Below are 22218 nucleotides of genomic sequence, written 5' to 3'. Positions count from 1 at the left end.
ATTTCTTACCAGGTCTGAGGTGGGTTTAGACTAATTACACAGAGGGTCTGAGGTCACGGCTACACTACAAGATAAATTTGAATTTATTAAAATCAATTTTCTAATGCTGGGTTTTTTAAATTTGAATTTGACTAGCCTCACCTCCCCACAAAGTCAACTTATTGCTGCCATATTCAATCGCCAAACAGCAACTGTTTTAGTCATGCATTGTGGGAACCTATCTCACACTTCCCTCTGCCCCGTAGCATTGTGGGTATATTCAGTGGTGTGGTACGGGAAAAAAAAGCAGCCCTGAAAGTGATCTACATCTTATCTTTGACAATGATCCCTCACGCTCACAGTCTGTGAGAGACAGGCCAGTTCTTGCCTACAGACAGCCCACCAACCTGAAGTGAATTCTCACTAGCATTTATACGCAACGCCCCGGTAACTCTAACTCAGGAATCAGTCCCTGCAAGTGATTGTGGGTATGTGATATCATCTTCCCATATTGCATTGGCATCACTCTTCTCCCATGGAAAGCAAACAGCCATTGTTCCAGAAGGAAAAGTAGGGAATGACAATGTGTATGTACTCTAGGATCACACAGATGACTATGCCACGTCATCTGGTCCCTCAGCTACTTTTACTCCCTTGAAACCACAGTATGGTATGACCTGTCATTAGATTATGAATTTGCCAAAATAAATGAAGATTGAAAAGACAGCATCAACAAAGACTGCCAAATTAATGGAAATCTCTTGCTTTTTATAACTAAAGTATCAAAGATTTTACAAAAAGCAGAAAAGCTATTTTTTTCAGCATGAAATAAGTAAAAGTAGGGAATCACTGGCAAAGGAAGACCAAATAGGCTGGCTTCAGAGGGTGTAGTGCACCTGGTGTGTGTGTGGGGAGCGGGGAGGCAGGGTCTGTTATACTGACCTGTGATCACCCAGGAATGTGTCCTCTCAACTGGCCCTCCAGCCACTGTCCTCCCCCCGCCACAACCCTGCACTCGTGAATCCAGAAACATCATCTATGAAAATATGACAGGAACAATGCAAGGCTTGAAGAAAGAGAAGGATAGTAAAGGTTAACGGGAAAAAAAGAAAAATCGTGATGCATGATTTTTGCCTTCCAAATACACTGCCTTAAAGACGTGTCCAACATGGGGGAAGGAGCTCACCAAATTTCCACATGCATGGCTGGATATGTGATGTGGGGTTTTTGGTTGAAGGGCCAGTTGAAACGGTCCCTTCAGTGTTGCTCAGGCAGTGGGTCAAGCTCCCAAAATCTTTGGCACTCATAGTAGACTTCCATCCAGCAGCAGCAAGCCCCCAAAATCTTTCATGCTGCAGGTAGACTTCCCCATGACAGCAGCAAGCCCACAAAAATCTTTCCTGCTTTTGGAGCCCTCACCAAGCACTAGCCAAGACATGGTGCTGCCCTGGCAGCATGGTCTGCGGTGAACAGCAGGCGCATTCTTTTATTGGGTTGGGGGCTAGCAACGTGATGTGCTTGGGCGTGGAAATGATCTGGACGGTATGGCACCTGTGGGGAAAGGAGGGGCTGCCCCTGTACAACTGTAAGCCACAGAAAAGAAGATTCTTGGCCTCTCATACAAGTGTGACTCCCCCCCCACACACAGCCTAGCCGCCATGTGGTGTCATGGGGCAGGGGCTGGAACCATTGCTGGGAAAAAAAAAAGTCAGCTTACAGAGAGAGAGAGAGAGACAGAATGATGAACTCCATGTTGGGGCTATGTTTAATGAGTAGATATGCTCACTGCACTGCTAGCAAAGAAAGAAAGACATTTCTCGGCCTCTCTTACAAGTAGGATCCCACAGACTAGCTGCCATGGGCTTTCTGGTGCCGAATTCAACTTCATGGGCTTCCTGTAACGTAATTCCTGTGCGCCTGGAGAGCAAAGAGATAGAAGTGGACAGCGTGGACAACTGTGAGGCATTGTGGGTTACATACAGGACGCCTCTGGAGGCTAATAAAGTTGATTTAAAGACATGGCGTTTCTATGCTAGCCTGAATTCAAACTTTTAATTTCAAACTTGATGCTACATTGACTCGCTTCTCATGGTGTTATAATATCAACCTTAGCTCTGCCTAAAATCAACCTGATGATATTTACAGTGAAGATAGCGACATTGTAAAACTGAACTAACTGCCTTAAATTTGACTTTATTATGTAGTGTAGACATAGCTTGATAAAGAAAAGAGCTTTGAGATGAAACCAACAGAGCTAAATAGTTTAGCCAATACATGTAGGAGCAAGACTTGACTCAGGACCACAGAACAGCCCAGCTGTTCATCAGTTCATTTGATGGCACTGGGAGAGTTGCTGAGGTGTGCCGTGCCTCATTGGGCCTAGTTGTGACAACTCTTACCTCAGAGCAGTCGTTATTCTTGGGTGAAAGATTCTGTGCGAAGGCAAAGTATTATGATACCTTTTCTTGGCCGGAAGTGCCAGTGAGGGCATCTCTGTTACGATCTCAATAGAAATATGTACTGGGGGCCTGTGTAGCAAATATTCTAAAATAATATATTTACCCAGGTACATATGTGGTGGTACCACTGTATCTGAGTGACACATATTTAACAATAGAAATAACACCAACAGTCTCTCCTCTGTTTCGATCCTTCCCAGCCTGTAGGAGAAGGAATGTAATTTATAGCTTTATCCTCATATCCCCCCAGGCAATTAGAAGCAGGAAGTGCCTACAGAGCTGGACTCCTGATGTGCAGAGAGTATATGGAGCCTGCATTGATTGCAACATCCTGAGTCCCAGAGCAGTCAGGCCAACCGCTGTAGGCAGGACCGTCTATGTTTGCAGAGAAAAGGGCAGGATTTCCATCTTCTTGTCTACCTAGATTGTATCTGTTGCAGATGAGAGAGCTTCACAGAAGGGTGAATGTAACTCATTATTTGGCCTCAGGACTCAATATCCTTCAAGGAGCATTGTAAAAGTACATACTGAACTTATGTGCTGTATTTCATTTGAAAGGAGACGGCTGAGCTAGGTGACAAATTAGAACAGCGTAGTGGTCCCTGCTTAGGGCTCCATCAAAGGGATTCCTGTTACCTATTCCAGTAAATATACAATATACAGTGCTGCCATGAGATGTGTGCCTCATTAATGCGTTCTTTTCAGACAGGCACATGTACATAACTGGTGTTGGGCTAGAACCATCGACATCTGGGCAGACCACAAGCTATTATCCTCATCTCCCAGCCCAGGCACAATAGCCATGAATCTGCCCTAATTCACTTGTGGGAAATCACCGCACCATTGAAGAATATAACTAAAGTCACTTTTTGCTTCTAGCAGCCTGTGGGTTTTAAAAACTAACTACACTGACAAGAAGACTAACATAGCCCCCCTTGTTTTGAAGAAAAAACAAATGGTAACCTTAAGGCCATCAGGCAGTCTGTGAAATATCTTTGCTTTCTGTGTTACTGCCAATTAAGTTTCCAAGCTAGATGATTGTTCCTGGGCAAATTTAAGTATTGATTTTGACAAAGCACAAAAGAAAAGGGAATAAATACATACACAACTATAGAGTATAATTTTCCCTCCAGTCATGCACCTTACCAGAATGGTCTAGATGTCATCGGGTCTTCGTCAAGTGCTCATACTAGCCTTTATCCTGATGCTAGCTAATAAGCATGAAGAGATCCCAGAAAGACAGACAGATGTACTATAGGTTTTATTTCTCAATTTACAATGTCACAGTTCAAGCCCAGACACAAGCTGGGGTTTTTTGTTGTGCAAAGCTGAGCTGTATATTTTTCTTTCTTTCTTATCTCCAGTGCTGGCAGAAGTCATTGGTCTGCTCTAGTGATGTGGCCATAGAAGCAATGAGTCACAGCCCCTGCAATATGGCTAAACATGGAAACTAGAGCTTAACTCACACCTACCAGGGGAACCTCCACACACTCCCCAGTGGCAGTGAAACTTTCAGCTGATGTAATATTACCCTGAGGATGAATATGATAGCCAGGTCAAATCTACTCCCTCAAGCTCACCAAAGGACCCTGATTTGAATCCAGAGTCCTAACCAGCTCCCCTCCTCCGTGATGGAGGTGAAATGAGATGAGGAGAGCCACAAACACCCTCACCATGCCATCTGAAGTGCCAACACTAGTGCCCAGGCTGCCTGCTGGATTACACGGACCTCAGGCAGATTCTTTCTGCCTCTCTCCTCGCACGCACTGGAGTCCAACAGAGTTGTGACAATTTTAATGTAACCCTGCCCCCACCCCAAGCCAGGCCTCTGGGGTATTGAGTGGAAGGGCGAAAACCCCACACAGCTGTTTGCGTAATTTTGTCAAATGATAAGACTCCATCCCAGCCCTCCCAAACTGGCCATTAACCAAGCTCCCCTCAACAGTGACTGTACAGACCCAGTAAATGGGTGTAAGTCAGGGCTCAAAAAGGGAGGCCCACAACGTTTACACCGCTGAGGTGGAAAACTGTACGAACACTTCCTCTCTTGACCACCCACACCCCACAGGCCCAGTATTTTCCATTGATGATAGTAAGTGAATGAGACGGTACTAGAGCCAGGGCCCAGCTGCAGTCCATGGTATCCCTTCCCCGGCCCCCGCCCTTCCCCATGTCACAAGGATGGTATGGAGCTGAGAAAAGAGATGCAGCAGTCCCTAGAAGCTAAAAGAGAAGGGGAAGGAGCTACGAGGGGGTAATCCCCAGTGCTCTCAGCCCCACCCTAGCTAGTGGAATGAGCAACTTCCTAACATACTTAGCTCACAGTAGTTTACTGGCTGCATTTACAGTATAGAAGCCCTTAACCTTGCCTTTTCCCACAGATGTCACAGTGAAAACACTTTAATTTCTGGAAGTTTATAAGATAACCACATGTGGAGCTATCTTGAAGGGCCAGACTATGCCAGCCTCTTTCACATGGAATTGTACCTATCCGGTTTCAGCAAAGCTGCTTGGTGTGTAAGGTCCTATTGAATGAGCATGGCACAGTCTTCTCCTAAATCATTAGTGTAATGATTGTCATTTGAAGTGAACACTCCATCTACAAAATACCAATGAAAAAATACAATATCATTGTTGGCATTTAATTTTCCTGGTCAAAACAAAGGACAAGTCTCAGTCATTAAAACCAAAGTTAATTTAGTCTCAGTGATATGGTATAGTCGAAAAGCATTTTACACCAAAATTGCTTACCTAGTTTGGAGATGTTAAATACAGTAATAAATAATATAAATTGCCATTTAAGATGCACATTATGTGTGGATCTGAAAGTTCCTTGTGAAAGGAAGATACAGAATTCCCACCTCATTTTTATGGAGGAGGTGGAGGTCAGAGGTACAGACCGAATGGGTTGTTCAAGACAATATCAGAGACAGCAATAGAGCCTAGATTCCCAATTTTGAGTTCAGTCCACTACCCCTTCCATGTATGGAGATATGAGGAGGCAGTTAAACAAGAAGCTAAGAAAGGGATCCTTTACTGGAAGTCTGTCTGGAGTAGTGAACAAACATTATTCCCAGGAAAGGTGTTTCTTTATTTAAATAACAGAAAGTGCCAATAAAAACAATAAACTTTAAATACATAAGATAATTATATACAACTCCATGCTATAAAGTATATACACCAGTTTTACAGCTACACAGACATTTAAACTAAAATAAAAGGACTGAGGCGAAAGCAATGGAAAATGTGACAACTCATATGTCAGTCTCAGTTGGAAAGTTTCAGAATTCAAGTGATTCCAGGAAAAGTGCCAAACTTCATTTGGCCTCTTTCAAACTTCAGCAGCTCCCTTTGGCGCAAATTATCAAAAACTGTATATGGGCTGATTCAAAATTCACTGAAGTCAATGGAAAGAAAACCACAGACCAGTGGTTTTGGATAAGGACCCTAATGACCAACAGAGAATTTTCCAACCACAAATAATCTCTTGCTGTATCAGAAGGCTGAATGATATGTCTGAATAGCCTAACACACTATATTAACCCTTTAAAGGGAAAATACAGCTCCCCTGCTAAACAGCACAAGTACAAAAGGCTTTTGCCTCGGTTAATTTCTGCTGTTCTGTTTGTGTTTTTCAAACTCTCTTTTATGCTGTACTGCCAATGGATAAAGCACAGAGCTATTTTAACTCAAGAAATATGCAGAGACATTTTATAAGTATACTCCCATGCAATGATTTTAAAATATCAGTTATTTTGCTCTTGGATGTAAGAACTAATCTAAACATAATGTTATATTTCTGTTTAATGCATGATTGAAATAATCATGCTTTGATACAATATTAACCTAACATTGCGAAAAATGCAGTAATTTAGTAGCTAATGCCTGAGCATTTGTCAAACCACCATGCCATTTGAGGAGGAAAACTGTTACAACAGTGATTTAGAAAATTAAAAACCAATGTAGAAATGCATATGCCACATGCAAGGCAATAGTGGGGGGGAAGGAGAGAGGGAAGGATTAGGCAAAAGACACAACCTATGTTTATCTACTTTGTTTTCAATAGACAGTAGGAGTCAGACTCTCTGATGATAGGGACAACTCCTTTGACTCCACTGTAGAATTTCACCCTGAATGATAGAATGAACATCTAGCCCCATTTGAAGTTAAGGCAAGTATAGCCACTGAATTCAGTGGGGACAAGATTTCCTCATTAGTAGTTAAAATTCTGCTCTGAGTTATACCCATGAAAGACCATTTCAATACAGTGTAATAGAGCAGAGCTGGCATTTCTAGCTCTTTCAGTTTGTTCCAAAGCTCTTTGAACTTGCTTTGCACTGATCTCTGACTTTTGCAAGCAAATTCATATTGCTAAATGCACATTTCTAGTTAGTCATGCAACATCACTGAGGCATCTTCAAGTAAAATCACAGTTGTCTGTGGCTTGATGCAAGGAAAACACAGGAAAAGCACTTTTCATAGCTCTCAGATCTTTGAGAATGGACATTAAAAATAATGATTCAAAACTATTCATCTACACTTGGGTAACATCTCTCAAAATTTCCCAGACATTTGCAGAATTCTGAAATATGCAGAGAACATATCAGCAATAGTTACCTACTGAGAAAAATATTCTCCATTTTCTTAGCACTTACAGTAAAACAACACATTCATGTCACCTAATTTTTAAATTTCACTCTGCTGTTTGTGCATTGGATTCCTCAGTTCACCTCTTTCAAGAACGTATTAGGTTCTGGAGCACAACTACCTTCTGATTTCATTGAGCAGGAAAGTAAAACTGCAAGGTCTTAACATTAGCTCCACTCACTCTTTCGCTGGCTCATGGAGCTGCTTTTCAAAAGCCTGAAAGTGCTAGGAATTTTTGTGGATGTTTTCTGAAGATCCTTCACTGCTCTCATTGATAAGGGCTTCTGATGCTTCCCCCACCTCATCATCCAGCACTTCCTCTTGAATGGTGAAGTGAACATCTGGTGAGGAAGACTCAGAGCTCACACTGCTTCCCTCCATGGAGCAGACAGCACATGACAGAGATGGTACCATACTCTCTTGCAGCACATTTAGCATCATGGGGATCTGGAAGGACTTGAGTCCTGACACAGTTGTCAGAGGTTTCATAGCTTCTTCCCAATGCCTTTCATCATCTTTGTAGAGGAAAAGCAAATTGGATTTCTTTTCTTTCCTCTTGGATTTCATGTAGCCCAGCATTATTCCCATTAAGAAGATTCCATAGAAAGACATGACAATCAGAATGTAGAAGTACTCATTGCCATTGCTCATCTCTGGAGACTGGGGTTCAGCAGTCAACATGGTCTGGGTCATGTTTGTGTGGTCCATCTTCAGCAGCAAAGCACTTTTGCCAGAATGTAAGCCTGGGAGAGAATCTATATGTTAGGGAACCAAAATGACAGATCAGGTGTTTGAAAACAACCCTCCACAGCCATGCACAAACTAAAAACCCAGGTCGCTCTCTCTCTCTCTCATAGTGTGTAATATTTTAAAAGTTGGCAGAACCAAACAGACTGTGGTTTTCATAGTCTTCAGTACCTGGCCAATACCCAATCTGTCCAGCTAATGAAATATAGTTTAAAAACAGAGTATTATATAGACAGCACACAATACAACCTTAACATATAACAAAACCCAAATATGGACATTTGAACATTAGGAGTAAAAGTGAAAAATACTCTACTAGCCACATTTCTATTACTGAATCTGGCAGATCTGCTGGTTGCCAATCTTGCAGGTAGGAAAACACAAAATTAGAAGTTGTTGTTGCATTGGATGGTGTGGGAGAGAGAAAAGGGATATGAGCCACTTACGTGACTATGCAAATAATTTCTTCGCAAAGCTCAAGAGATCTTTCTTCTGCCAAAAGCTGGGTGTTCTGAAAACTTTGTTCTGCTGCAGTCAGAAGATATAGTCTCTTAAGAAATGTGTCATCACGTGTCCTGGAGGCAAAGTTTATAATAGTTTTGGGTTGGAGTCAACAAACGAACTCAAAGGATTACAGTTCAACTCCTGACAGCTGTGAAAAGAAAAAGGGGTGGGAATTCAGAGTTACTTTTCTCTAAGCAGCACAGCACCAGATCTTTCAAGTTGCAGATCTATTCCCCGCGCTCCCCCTCCTCCCACAAATACTAAATTTGAACAGTTACACAGAAAGCTGTTGTATGTAGCAAAAAGTCTGCTCATCATTAACTCTGCCTCTTCATAAAACACAGACAAATACATTCCCAGGCTTATAGTAAACTGTGGAAAAGCCTTGCTGCAGCCAGAAGCAAAGTTAATGCTTTCCCTGCAGTCTGTGGGGCTTTGCATAGCAATGGTAATTTCCAGTATGACCAGAGAGCTAGTAATACTTAGCATTTACAGGGTGATATTCACCCCAAAACAGAAACTCAGTGAGAGGCCTCTGTACCATTAAAGCCAATGGGCAGGCTGCCATTACAGGGTACTTCTGTAACTTTCCATGACAGTCAGGGTCTCCACACCAGCCCCTGACAGCCCGGTGTGGAGAGGGCAGATGAGTGCGGTGGAGTCCAATACCAGTTCAGGGATCACCACTCGTGTAGTTGTTGTCCTTGAAAGTTTGCCACAGTCCCCCTTCCCCACCACTCTAAATAAATGCCTCCCTCTCCCCCAGAACTAGGTACCCCCAGCCCATCCCCTCACCCAACCCCAGCCCACCCTGCTCTAATTAAATGTCAGTGACTCCTCATCAAAGCCACCGCTGCTAGAACCACTGCTGAAGCTGGGGCCACCAGGGCTGCGCCGGGGTTGCAGAAGCTGCATGGCTCCAGGCTGGGGCTGCAAGAGTCGCACCAGGCTGCAGGAGCCAAGCAGCTCTAGGCTGGGGCCACAGGAGCTGCACTAAGCCGCAGCAGCTGCATGGCTCCAGGCTGCAAGAGCCACACTGGGGCAAGAGCCTCAGGGGCTGCCACCGCTGCTTCTGCCACACACTTGTCCCATCAAGTGGTGGGAAGCATGCATGGAGTGGGTGGAGGGTGAACCACGTGTGCGGCTCTGAGCCACGTGTGCGGCTTGCCCTGTTTGCCACTACGCAGTGTCCCATTCGCCACATGTGGCAAATGGCCAATGTACAGGACACTGCGGGTCTAGTGGGTGAGTCCATGGAAGCTACCATTACACTGATCAGTTGACCCAAGCTACTATGTCCTAAAAGTAGCATGAGGGTCCTGGGACTACTGTGCCCCCAAAGGCTACAAGCTGCAGAAGGCAGGAGACCCATGTTGTATCTTGAGGGAATTTCACCTCCTCATACTGTCCACCCCCAGACAGAGCCTGGTTAGCCAGGCCCCAGGCTATTATGTGAGCATACATTGTGGATTCCCTCAATAGGGTCCGCATATTTTACAGTCTCATGTTCTCTCAAGCAGCCCTACGTGAGATTGGTTTATATTATTAGACCCATTTCACAAGTGCGTAAGTTAAGTATAGAGAGGGAAAGTGACTTCAAGTAAATTCTTTAGCCCCAGTAACACCAAACACAAGCCCTATCTTCTTTTCCACTATGTTTCTTTTCTATAAGCCCCATAAACAAACATTAAACCAGCAGGAAGGATTTCCCTCCCTGTCCCCTGAAACTTGGGATCTGCTCTCTAGAATGTTGATTTTATCCTTCCCTCACACATTCCCTTATGATAGCTCAGGAGATGCTTACGTTAGACTAATGTCTACTGGGAGTTCATTTGACAAAATTTGTCTGCGGAACCCCTTGCCAAGTGTGCATGTTTCCTCCCTGTTTCCTACAGTTTACTGAGCAGAGAGCACTAATGTAATAGTGGGCTTACACGTGTGTCTGTGCAGGACTCCCAGTTGTCTGGCCACCTTTGAGGATTTTCTTTGGTATTCCTGTCAGCTTCATATCGCCTCCTTCTCAGGCAAGAGAGCTAGATGGTCTCCTGCCTTCATAAGCTTCACACCTGGCTGTGGGAATTTAGAATTCAACATGCTAAAGCCCATGGGTCATATTTTTTTCCTTCAGATGAGCTTGAGAGACTTCCACTGACCTGGACATGAGAGACAAAGTGCATCCAAGCTTAACATCTGGCCCAGTGCAATACATTATAGCAGGGTGAAATCTCTTCCCCGGGCCCTTAAAAGCCAAGTAAGTTGGCTTTGTGCAGGGAACTTACTGGTGGTTTCAGGTGCCCAAAGACAGGGGGAAGGGCCGTTCTTCAGATCCTTTGCAGCCACTCCTCACAGAATCACAGGATCATAGGGCTGGAAGGGACCTCAGGAGGTCATCTAGTCCAGGCCCCTGCTTCAAGCAGGATCAGCCCAGACTAAGTCATCCCAGCCAGGATCTTGTCCAGCCGGGACTTAAAAACCTCAAGGGATGGAAAATGCACCGCCTCTCTAGGCAACACATTGCAATGCTTCATCACCCACCTGGTGAAGAAGTTTTTCCTGATATCTAACCTACACCTTTCCCTCTTCAACTTCTGACCATTGCTCCTTGTTCTGCCGTCTGACACCACCGAGAACAATTTCTCACCCTCCTCTTTAGAGCTCCCCTTCAGGAAGTTGAGGGCTGCTCTTAAATCACCTCTAAGTCTTCTCTTCTGTAAATTAAACAAGCCCAAATCCCTCAGCCTATCCTCATAGGTCTTGCGCTCCAGACCCTTAATCATTTTTGTTGCCCTTTGCTGAACCTGCTCTAGCAAATCCACATCCTTTTTATACTGGGGGGCCCAAAACTGGACACAATATTCCAGATGTGGCCTCACCAGTGCCGAATAAAGAGGAATAACTACTTCCCTAGATCTGCTTGAAATGCTCCACCTAATGCACCCTAGTATGCCGTTAGCTTTCTTGGCTACAAGGGCACACTGTTTACTCATATCCAGCCTTTCATCCACCATAACCCCTAGGTCCCTTTCCATCGTACTGCTGCTGAGCCAGTTGGTCCCCAGCCTGTAACAATGTTTGGGATTCTTCCGCCCCAGGTGCAGGACTCTACACTTCTCCTTATTGAACCGCATCAGATTTCTTTTGGCCCAGTCCTCCAATTTATCCAGGTCCCTCTGGATTCTCTCTCTACCCTCCAACGTATCTACCTCTTCCCCTAGTTTTGTGTCATCTGCAAACTTGCTGAGGGTGCAACCCAGTCCCTCATCCAGGTCATTAATAAAGATGTTGAATAACACCGGCCCCAGAACCGAGCCTTGTGGCACTCTGCTTGAAACAGACCGCCATCCAGATATTGAGCCATTGACCACTACCCGTTGGGACTGACCATCAAGCCAGCTTTCTATCCATCTTATAGTCCAAGGATCCAATCCATATTTCCTTAACTTATGGACAAGAATGTTGTGGGAGACCGTATCAAAAGCCTTGCTGAAGTCAAGGTATACCACATCTACTGACTTCCTCATGTCCACAGAGCTTGTTACGCCCTCATAGAAGCTGATCAGATTGGTGAGGCAGGACCTGCCCCTGGTGAATCCATGTTGGCTACTTTTGATCACTTTCCCCTCTTCCAAGTGCTTCAAAATGGATTCCTTGAAGATTCCCTCCATTATTTTCCCAGGGATTGAGGTAAGGCTGACGGGTCTATAGTTCCCTGGATCGTCCTTCATTCCTTTTTTAAAGATGGGCACTACGTGTGCCTTCTTCCAGTCATCCAGTATCTCCCCCGATTTCCAAAAGTCTTCAAGGATAGCGGCCAAAGGTTCAGCAATGACCTCTGCCAATTCCCTCAGTACCCTGGGGTGCATTAAATCCAGACCCATGGACTTGTGCACATCTAGTTTTTCTAGATAGCTCAGAACTTGTTCCTTCCCCACAGATGGCTGCCCTCCACCTTCCCGTACTGCATCATCTAGGACCTTCATTGGGAAGCTGACTGAACCAGGAACAAGTGAGAATCCCCCACTGCAGAGAACTGTGTCTACCTACATACTTTCAGCCTCTTATTCCACCTAAACTATCCGGATCACAAAAGACATGGTGGCATGGAGCCCCGCATGACCTATGCAGGAGATAGAGTTCCCCTTTGCACTTGCTCCATAGCCTCCCAATCCCTCTGTGGTGAAACTGTAAAATAACACTGAATAAAACAGCTACTCCCAGTCAGAGCACAGAAAACTGTGGAGTTGCTATAGCCCAAACAGTTATGCAACCTCCTGAACTCAGAGGAAAGCTGATGTACAAACTGAGTGAATGGATACTTCTCAAAAACCATTGTAACCACGGTTACTCAGACTGGCTGCTGCCCACAAAATCCCTTGATCTATCACACTATGCAACCCCACATAAAATACACTCTAATTTCAAATAACTTTGTTTTGGGAACGAGACACTACAGACTTTGAAAACTATTAAGAGGAGAGGGAGACTGAGGTGCGGTTGCATGACATGGTTGAGATGGTATCACATGGACATGGTGTTTCTGTGCTTGTGGATGAGCAGTCAGAGAACAACAGTCAACTACAGCCATGGATTTTATGGCAGAGCACAGGGGTAAGAGGAGGGAGAATGTCTTCCACCTGACTAAAGGTGAGCTTAGGGTACTTTCCTCAAACTTCGACAATAATAATTAAATCCTTACCTTCGTCCAAAAAAAAAAAAAAAATCAAACCCAGGATAACGTTGTCACCTCCAAAACAGGAAGTACCTTCAAGTCATTGGTGGACTATAAAGATCATAAAGAATCAAAATCGTACTCACATCAGTGGGAGCTGGGGCTGAGTAAGGACTTCAGGAACTCTTCCTAAAGAGGTATCACATTGTACTGATCTATTAGCAACTCTTGTTACGAAGGCAGAGTTCTGGTTATGTCAGTTATACATAGCAGGAATTATAGACCCGATTGTGAAGTGCACTTGGCATGAAGCAGTCAGTTCACTATAAGGCTGGACTCATTGTTTTGATAACAGTGATCGCTCCATGTTTTGCTATTTCTGCCTGATTTTCTTGTTCCCATCGAATAAACAGTGTTCATTTACACCACACTGACAAGTGGAAGCTGAGGGGGTGCATTATACAATTGTCATGTTAGTTTTCATGAAGTTTTCCTTGGAGAAAAATGGCAATATATCATTTTCATAAGGTTGATATGAGACATTTTGCTTTTGTTTCCAAATCACTTTTTCATTGCCATTTTGTTGTGATTTAAATGTGCATATAATGAAATTTTTGATCAACCCTAAACATTTGTTTCAGAATTTCATTTTGTGGAAAAGTTCATATTTTAATTCGTTTTGCTCCATTTCAAAACAGAAAAATAATTGCCAAAAAAAGCCCCCCAAAAACCAGCATTTCCTGTGATAACAGCAGCTCTGGCTCCTGCACAGTTCTACTAATTATCCATGTTAATTTATCTTTGCCACGAGGAGAACCTTACTCCCAGCATAATCTATAAAAATTAGTTTATGAACAGTCTGCTGATGTGCCCCCGCAACCCCCATATTTCCACCCCCAGAGGTTTCCAGGGCTAATGAAGGAGAAGAGCAGAATAGCCAGCCAATCAAGGAAAATTATATCACATTGAAAAGGTATACACACACTGAAAAGGTGTACACACACACACACACACACACACACACACTCCAATTATCTTCATCAGCTAGTGAGGGAAAGGCCCACTTTCTGAGGAGGCTTTTGTGACAATAAGTAACGTGAATGGAAGTGGCATATGTTTAAGAACAACAAGACCTTGCTCTATACATAGAGGCTCACGGTATCCCTGTGGTACATATCTATCTGACAACAAAGACTGTAATAAGGCCCAGGAGATCATCAAACACGAACCCACACTCAAAATAAAGGTTAGGCGAGGAGAGAGAGAAACAGCACAAACACTGTATCCATTATCAGTACAACGTGAGCTGCCAAGCTGTTTCCCCAGAGAGCCGGATAAGCTGTGGCAGGCTCAAGTGGAAAATAGAGGCGTAACCCTTTGGGGCCCGTGATGCTCCCAGTGCTGAGCTTATGTGCCTGTTTCTGTCTAGTGAGTCAGCGAGACTGTTATATAATTAACCAAGCGGCTGAAGCACACTTAACTCCTGGTGGTCTGTGTACAAAGTTCTCCAGTGCTTTTTTGTGACAGATTGGGTCACAGAGATTCCCCTTGAGACTGTCACTTGGTGTGCTTATTGTCCCACTGAGCCCTGCCTGTTAGGGGACCTCACCACATGACCTTCTGGGCCAGAAGATGTTTTCAGCCCCAGGAAAGGCATAGAGTTGGGGTAAGTGTCAGTGTTCCTGTAAGCTGGGTACTTGTGGTGGGGCCGGGGGTGGGGCACCCAGGAGAAATTCAGGTTCCAGCCACAGCTACACAGCACCCTAAACTCAAAATGAGATACACAGTTTGTGCTACTCAAATTGCTCATCTTATTTCGAGTCTAGCTCGAAATAGGCTGTTTCAGCATTTGGCACTGTACATCCAGTGCCAAATGTCAAAATAATGTGCTAGTTCAGAGCACCCCTTGTAATGAATAGGAGCACAGGCATGCTGAGATAGCTTGCCCCTTACTTCAAAAGGTATTTCCAAATAATGGGGGCATTTCAAAGACACAGAATAGCTAAAATAATCTGCCTTTGGGCTAATGGTCGGAACAGGGCATGATACTCTGGCAGCTCCCAAGTGTTATCTCCATTTGTCATGTCTTTCCTAGAATGATTCATTTTTTTTCCATGTCTCTTGCCTTTTCCTTAGTTTACCCATTCATAAAATGGATAACATAAGAATAGCTGTCAAGTTATCAAAAGAGCCATGAGGACATGATGCTGTTAAGCTCGGGAGACCCTTTCCTGAAAAAATACTGACCACTGTGTATTTAAATGCAAAACCAATATTAACCTGACTCACCTAACAACAAACGTCAAAACACAGAGCAGTGAGAGTGGTACTAACTTTCTCTCTCTTTCAGTTATCGGAGGGGTAGCCATGTTAGTCTGGATCTGTAACAGCAATGAAGGGTCCTGTGGCACCTTATAGACTAACAGAAAAGTTTTGAGCATGAGCTTTCGTGAGCACAGACTCACTTCATCAGATGCTGGTCTTGGAAATCTGCAGCTTTTAGTTGTTCCTCGTCATACCAAGTGAATGGATAACTTTTGTTTCTCTTACACACACCTTCCCCCACTAACACACTTTTCTGGAGGCACTTTTCTGTGCCCTTGCCTGTGGAGAAGAAGCGACACCCTTTCCAGTTAATAGCTGTTAGACAAAATCATTACAAGCCATTACATTTCCCACAGAGGGTAGAGAAGTAGTGAAAAATTAAATTGCCCAAATGAGTCTAGTATAGACACGGCCAGTACACCATGTTAATGATATTACATTATCTTCCCAGCAGGAAACAGAGACATTTGAGGTAGATTAGGTTCCTGCACTGACTTTATAGCAGTATGAAAGAAAAAGGAAATAGAAAATAGTTTTTCCACAAATTTTATTTTTTTAAATTTTCCACTAGTTCTACTATAAGTAGTACTTTCTATAGATACCATTGTGGGTTTGATTACGCCTGTAGATGCTGATTTAATAGCACAGTACATAATGTTTATTGTTAGCTTTCTACACAAAGAATTTGGGATGGCTTTGGTACTCCTGTAGTTTTAGAGATGAACTTTTTCTGTCTCAAACCCATGTAGAAAACATAAGTTCCTGCTCCTTTAGCGACGCAAATGTTTACTTTCATAAATGTAAAAAGGTCTAATGACAGGACATTCATGTGTTCTGTAAAGCTTCCCTGATTCTAACATTCAGAATCAACATAGTAATATGACACTGGAGAAGGCTTCTTACCCAGCAAAACAAAAAAGCAGTCATGGAGCGCTTTAAAGACGAACAAAATGTATTAGGTGGGGAGTTTTCATGGGGCAGACCCACTTCTTCAGTGCACTATCTCCAGATCTGAAGAAGTGGTTCTGTCCCATGAAAGGCTCACCTAATAAATTATTTTGTTAGTCTTTAAAGTGGTACTTTACTGCCTTTTTGTTTTGATAGTATATAGACTAGCAGGGCTTTCTCTCTGTTACACACCTAACAAATTATTTTGTTAGTCTGTAAAGTGCTCCATGATTGCTTTTTCATTTTGTTAAGGTACAGACTAACCTGGCTACCTGTCTGTTACTATTCATCTTACCTGACCAGTAGTGGAAAAACTGATGTGAACAATTATTTGAAGTTTTCAAGAGTGTCCTGAAGCACAAAAGATGAGCCTCTGCTCCATTCAAGCTTCATTTTTGCTCTTCTGAAGATTCTCACCGATCTCAGAAATACAGCGTATGGAAAGGATTTTAGTAAAGTGAATGAAACAATGGGGCTAACGAGTATATGAAACATTTGAGTCCTTGCTGAAATCCTTGAATGACAGAGATAGGAAAGTTGAGAATGTGCTACCGGGAGAGTTAAGGCATTCACTGCACAAAAGGGAAAACAACTTCAGAAATGGGTGAGGGAATTGCTGTCCAAATAAATAACTGAAACCAAGGCCTTGTCTACACTAACAAGGTAAATTGATTTGAGTTATGCTAGTTAAATTATGTAAGTTATGCAATGTAAGTCGATATAGCTTATATCAACTTAAGCAGTGTCGACAACATGTTATGTTGATGTGAGATGCTCTCCCATTGATCCAGCTTCCACCTCTCTTTGAGGTGGTGTACTGAAATCAGGAAAAGCGCTTCTCCCATTGACTTATCTTGTCTTCTTCAGGCCTACTAAATCAATCCCACTGCATGGATCACAGCAACACCAATTTAGTCCATAGTGAAGAAAAGCCCTCAGGCTGAGTTTGGACTACAATTCAACTTTACCTTCTCAACAAAACAAATCTTTGGTAGCTTGTTTCTTCTTTGGCAGTCATAGTTCATTTACAAATAGGGTTGCACTTATTCCTTCTGCTTCTGCTAGCTCAGTGGAAGCCGAGCATGGTTATTTGGGTTATTTTTGCAGAAATAACATTAATAGCAAAGACTGAAGAACAGTGGACTGATGCTCTCTATAAGACTATATTATACACGTCATGACATAATAAAAACTGTGGATTTTTTACAACTGTACTTTACTGGCAAAGACGCAAAGGGAATTCTCATGGCCGATAAAACTTCAAAGAAGTCTTGAAAAATAGACAGGAAATTAATCACTGGGGAAATCAAGTACACTGAAGTCAAGGAACCAGTTGTTGCTTATTTTTAACTAAAGCCAGCCAACCCAGTTTTCAAGATACAAGAAATAGTACTGAGGCCAATATTTTTGACCAATTAGCACAATGCTGCTTGACTCCCATTGAACTGAATGGAAATTTGGGATGTGTAAAAATAAAGGATATGCCCCACTCTGCGTTTCCTTCATAGAGTCACTATGTGCTGTGCCTTGTTTCCCATCTTTTGGGGATATAAAGTACCTAGTACAACAGGAAATATTTCCTGTTATTAATGCTGATTAATAATAATACTCATCATGTTGCAAGAAGCACCCAGACTGTTGGACAAAAATTAAAGTAAACCACTCCTATAAGAGCATTGTTATGCCTTCACAAAGGAAAATACTCAAACCTCTGATGAGCAACTGTGCCTAACAGCTCAACAGGATCATCATCGTGACCTTCTCCCCATCCCCCATCCCCAACAAACCAAGCCGTGAGAGGAATCATCAGTCCTCTCTCCCAGAAAACAGTGCACAGCAAGGAATGGGTAGGATAAATTGTGCTTTCTTGATTCCACCCATAAAATCCCACTGATTCGTTGAGACTGCTTGGTAGTAGATGAACAAGCGGCTCTTCTCTACACTATCTCATTTTAGCCAGCATTAAAAACAGTAAAGATCTCATTGTTTCAGAGCCATCCCAGCCTAGCATTCCAGGTCACTATGACCTTAATAGCATAACAGATGTTATTTTACACAGATAACTGACGTTCAACTCTCTCTCCAACATACAAGGCACTCAGACTTTCCTTCAACATGCAGGATACACATCACATGTATTTGTAACATTTCCTCTTTCTTCCCTGAGGCAATCACATGATTGCAGATGTTGCTAAGAGTGTGCTATGCTTCATTCATGTTTGAACTACACAGATGTCTTCTATTTTCCTCTGATTGTAACTACGGACCAAGATACTGGAATCTTTCTTGTATGTGTTCCTTTCCAAGCCCAGGTGTTAAAATGGCAGCATTTATAGTTTTGTAACTCGAGTGATTGAGTCTAAGGACCATGTTAATGTTTGGCATAAGAAAATCTTCAGAATTGCTCTTTGTACCATTATTCCAAAAGTCTGCATTAACACCAATAGCAGGAAGACTGAAGACCACAAAAAGGATGTGTGTAAGTACATCCAAAAGTGTAGCAAAAAGCACTTAAATGAGAAAATGAATTTGGCCCATTTGGAAGGTGAGGCAGTCAAATATGTATTTTAATTCTGAATGCCAATGAAAGGGATCTTAAACAGCAAATTCCTGATTCTGTGGCTGAAATTTTAGCCCCTTTGAACTCAGTTGGACTTTTGCCATGGAGCCAGGATTTCTTAGCAGGTCCATGGACAGCAAGAGGAGATTAGTAATTAGAATGCATGGCAATTCCTAAATATGGCTTAGGATCAATTCATGAGTTATGACCTCACAGTGCTCCAAAAGAACAGTCCCTTGAGTCCCTTCATTTCCAGTTAATGTTGTTGTGACACAGGGTAGCTACTCTTTCTGGGGAATAAGGCTGTGCCTGCATTATGAAGGCTTCACGGGGATAACTGGCTGCTATAGGTGTCTTGTTTCATAAACAAGCACCAGCACCAAATAAAGTTTCACCAAGTGCAGAGGTCTCTGAAAGAAGATAGGAGGTTTCAGAGGAAGGAAGTTCCTGAGAGAAGCCTGAGCATGAAGTCTAGAATGTGAGTTCTCTTGGGAACTTGTTAGATGCACCCCTGGAGAAGAGGGCCTCCTAGATGGAGGACTGCAGCCAGCAGGCATTTATAAGCTACTAGTTTCTTTCACTCAGAAGGGCACCAGACACGGGCCAAAAGCCTGGCCTGGCAAGGGCCACCTACTGTCCCTGGAGAAGAGTTGCAGAAGTGAACTTCCAGAGAAAGGACCTCATTCTGGTAGGGGCAAGAGGTGAGGAGCCAGAGGCAGAGATGAGAACCCTAGAGAGAGAGCCTGAGTAGAGAGGAACGCTGACTCAGGCTGAGGGTGTGGACTGAGAAAGACCTAGTCCCCCAGTGGGCTGTTGGGATGAAAAGTCTTTTGTTCTGTGTTGGCTTTTCCATTAATAAGAGACCCTCTGCTAGGATTGATACCCTATGCCAAGGGTGAAAAACAAATCAAGTAATGAATCATCTGCAACACTATGTCTGCTGCAAAGGGGCATGTGGGGTCAGCCTGGAATGGTGACAGATTGCAGTGATGTAAGTAGGCAGAGAGTTTGCCACTACCTGCATAATACAGGACCAAAGAAAGCATTCCCACCCCAAGTGACAGACAGGCTCTTTCACCGATACTCTGAATCAGCACAGCTTTGGGAAGCCTTCATCGGTGGAAGTCCATTGGAGCTCCAGGATCTAGTCAAGCTTATTCACCTCCATGAGACTTGCTGGACAGGGGTGGCAATGCAAACATAACCTTCAGGTCAAGTGAGTGAACCTTCCCCTCTGGGAAGCTGACACTGGAAACAGAATTTCAAGGTAAAGGCATGGGTGCTACAAGCAAAGTGCCACTGACAACAATTTTGACAGAGTGAGTTCACTCTTGATTATTTGCCCTAGTGCATTGTAGTACCCGCAAGGGCAATTCAAGTCATAAGGCCAAAAGGACATTGCATTGCCCTCTAATGCCCTCCATCATGGAAACTGTCACCATGCGTATTGGCATACCACCTGTTCCCTCCAACCCCCTCAAAAAAAGAATGCCACTGATATCATTGTCTAATGTAGACCAGGTCTGTGGAAAGAAAATGAACTACGGCCTGTAAAACTTATTATTTCTTAATGCTGCAAGAGACAATAAACCTCAGTCTGAGAGAGAGAGAGAGTCTTTTTTTTTCTCAGGCTCACATAGTCACACTGAAGCATTTGGTGAGAAATCATTACTTCTTGTGTATTGTAATAAGAATGTTGCTAATCCAATGGAATTGTTTTCTCCATTTCGTTCTTAAGTTGTATCTGCTGGTTAACGACGTGCAATTAGCCACCAATGTAAACACGCCACAGCTAATACACAGAAATGTGTGTGGTCTTTTTTTGCTGTACATGATAGAAATGGGTTATTTCACAACAGCCAAAGAAAAAGAGAATTAGTGTAAGGAAGTGGTACAAGCACAGGGGATTTTACAGTTGCACAAGAGTTTCATTTGGGGAAAAGATTTGTATTCTTGATTGGAAATACTCAAGAATAATATCCCAGAGATGGGTTAGATTACTAAGAAACTCTATTAATATAAAAAGAATTATAAAGAATTATAAAATTATAAATAAAATTATAAAGAGAATTTTTATGTTTGCCCAGTGTCCATGAATATTACCATGTCCAATTTCATGAACATTTGAATGCTCAAACTTCAGTGAAGTGCGAGTGATTAGAAAATATTAAATATAAGTATTGGTATTTCTTGACAACATTTTGAACTATGTGTTCAATGGTAGTAATCAACAGTTCCAGTATGTTGGATACTTACATAAATCATCCAATCAGGGAACAACCAATAGTAACTGTCCAACTCAGCACAACAAAGCCTGGGTTAGTGTGCTACTGATTGGGAATCAATTTGCTCATTTCTTCAGCAGTAATTCTGAAAAAAAAAGAATACTTTCAAATGTGGGGCTATTGCCTTTCAGGCAACAGATGAACAGAAGAAAAGGTCAGAGTTAGACTTTTTTTTATTAATTGCACATTATTAATTCAGGCCCAATACATACTACATGTGCCTGTAGGGATGAAAACCATGAGAAAGTGCAGCAGACCTGCCTACCCAGGAGGTGGGGCAATAGAGGCCATTGCCCTGGGTCCTGGTGATTCAAAAGAGCTCGGGGGTCCTGGCTGCCACTGCTGCTGTTACATTGGCAGAAGCAGCCAGAGCCCGGGGCCCTTTAAATCATCATTAGAGCCCCACACAGCGTACTCCAGAGCCCCAGGCAGCGATAAGGGCTAGCAGGAGCCCACATGGCATGGTCTAGGGAATGCTGAGGTCTGGCTGTCCCTGGCCCCACCCCTTCCACCAGAGGCCCTGCCCCTTCTAGGAGCAGAGAGCCACCCCCCACACCTTGCCCAGGAGCCCAGAGATTGTCTCAGCCTCCTTGAAGTGCAGTGACATACTAAATGCATTCATTTGCTGTTCCTTCCAAACTATTTGCTGTTTTCCAGTCTTTCCAAATTACTCATCCATGTCTTTCTCTCTTCCTTGTATGCTTTTGTGATAATTAACCTCACACTCCCCAAAAGCCAAAACCTTTTCCTACTTATCACTTTCATCATTTCATCCTCCTTCTGAGTCATTTCAGTGGCTCCCTGTTGGGCTGTCTCTCTCATTAATAGATTTTAAAGGCACAAGAGATCATCAGCTTCATCTTCTCCTACCTCCAACACAGAACATACACCCTCTTCTGCTACTAATTGTACTAAGTCCACCACTTGTGGTGTTTAAAAAACAAGTCTTATGGCTGTGCTTTTAAGACTTTACATCATGCTCTCCTTGCTTCCACCTCATGTCACCTTCCATGTGTCCATTACCTCGTTCAAGGTCTCAATAGCCTGTTCATCTCTCCCATCATAAATCTGTTTTTTTCCAGGTTACCTCTTATG

The 22218-nt window shown here is 43.2% G+C and overlaps 1 protein-coding gene across 3 annotated transcripts; it reads right to left on the bottom strand.

Moving 5' to 3' along the window:
- Window positions 1–5089: 5089 nt before the first annotated feature.
- On the bottom strand, window positions 5090–21124 carry KCNE4 (potassium voltage-gated channel subfamily E regulatory subunit 4). Of its 3 annotated transcripts, none has more exons than XM_075004171.1 (3): window positions 21095–21124; window positions 8279–8484; window positions 5090–7840 (listed from the first exon to the last, which is right to left on the bottom strand). In XM_075004171.1, the coding sequence occupies exon 3, from the start codon at window positions 7791–7793 to the stop codon at window positions 7311–7313; it is 483 nt and encodes a 160-aa protein (XP_074860272.1). In that variant the 5' UTR covers window positions 7794–7840; window positions 8279–8484; window positions 21095–21124; the 3' UTR covers window positions 5090–7310. The 3 variants fall into 3 exon arrangements, with proteins under 3 accessions (XP_074860272.1, XP_074860271.1, XP_074860273.1); XM_075004170.1 differs by lacking the exon at window positions 21095–21124 and adding an exon at window positions 10271–10387; XM_075004172.1 differs by lacking the exon at window positions 21095–21124 and adding an exon at window positions 10271–10387 and having other exon boundaries at window positions 5090–7828.
- Window positions 21125–22218: the final 1094 nt, after the last annotated feature.

This window comes from Carettochelys insculpta, chromosome 10, assembly GCF_033958435.1.
Source record: "Carettochelys insculpta isolate YL-2023 chromosome 10, ASM3395843v1, whole genome shotgun sequence".
Classification (NCBI taxonomy): Eukaryota; Metazoa; Chordata; order Testudines; family Carettochelyidae; genus Carettochelys; species Carettochelys insculpta.
The sequence above is the reverse complement of the archived record's forward strand: the minus strand, read 5'-3'. Positions and strand labels throughout refer to the sequence as shown.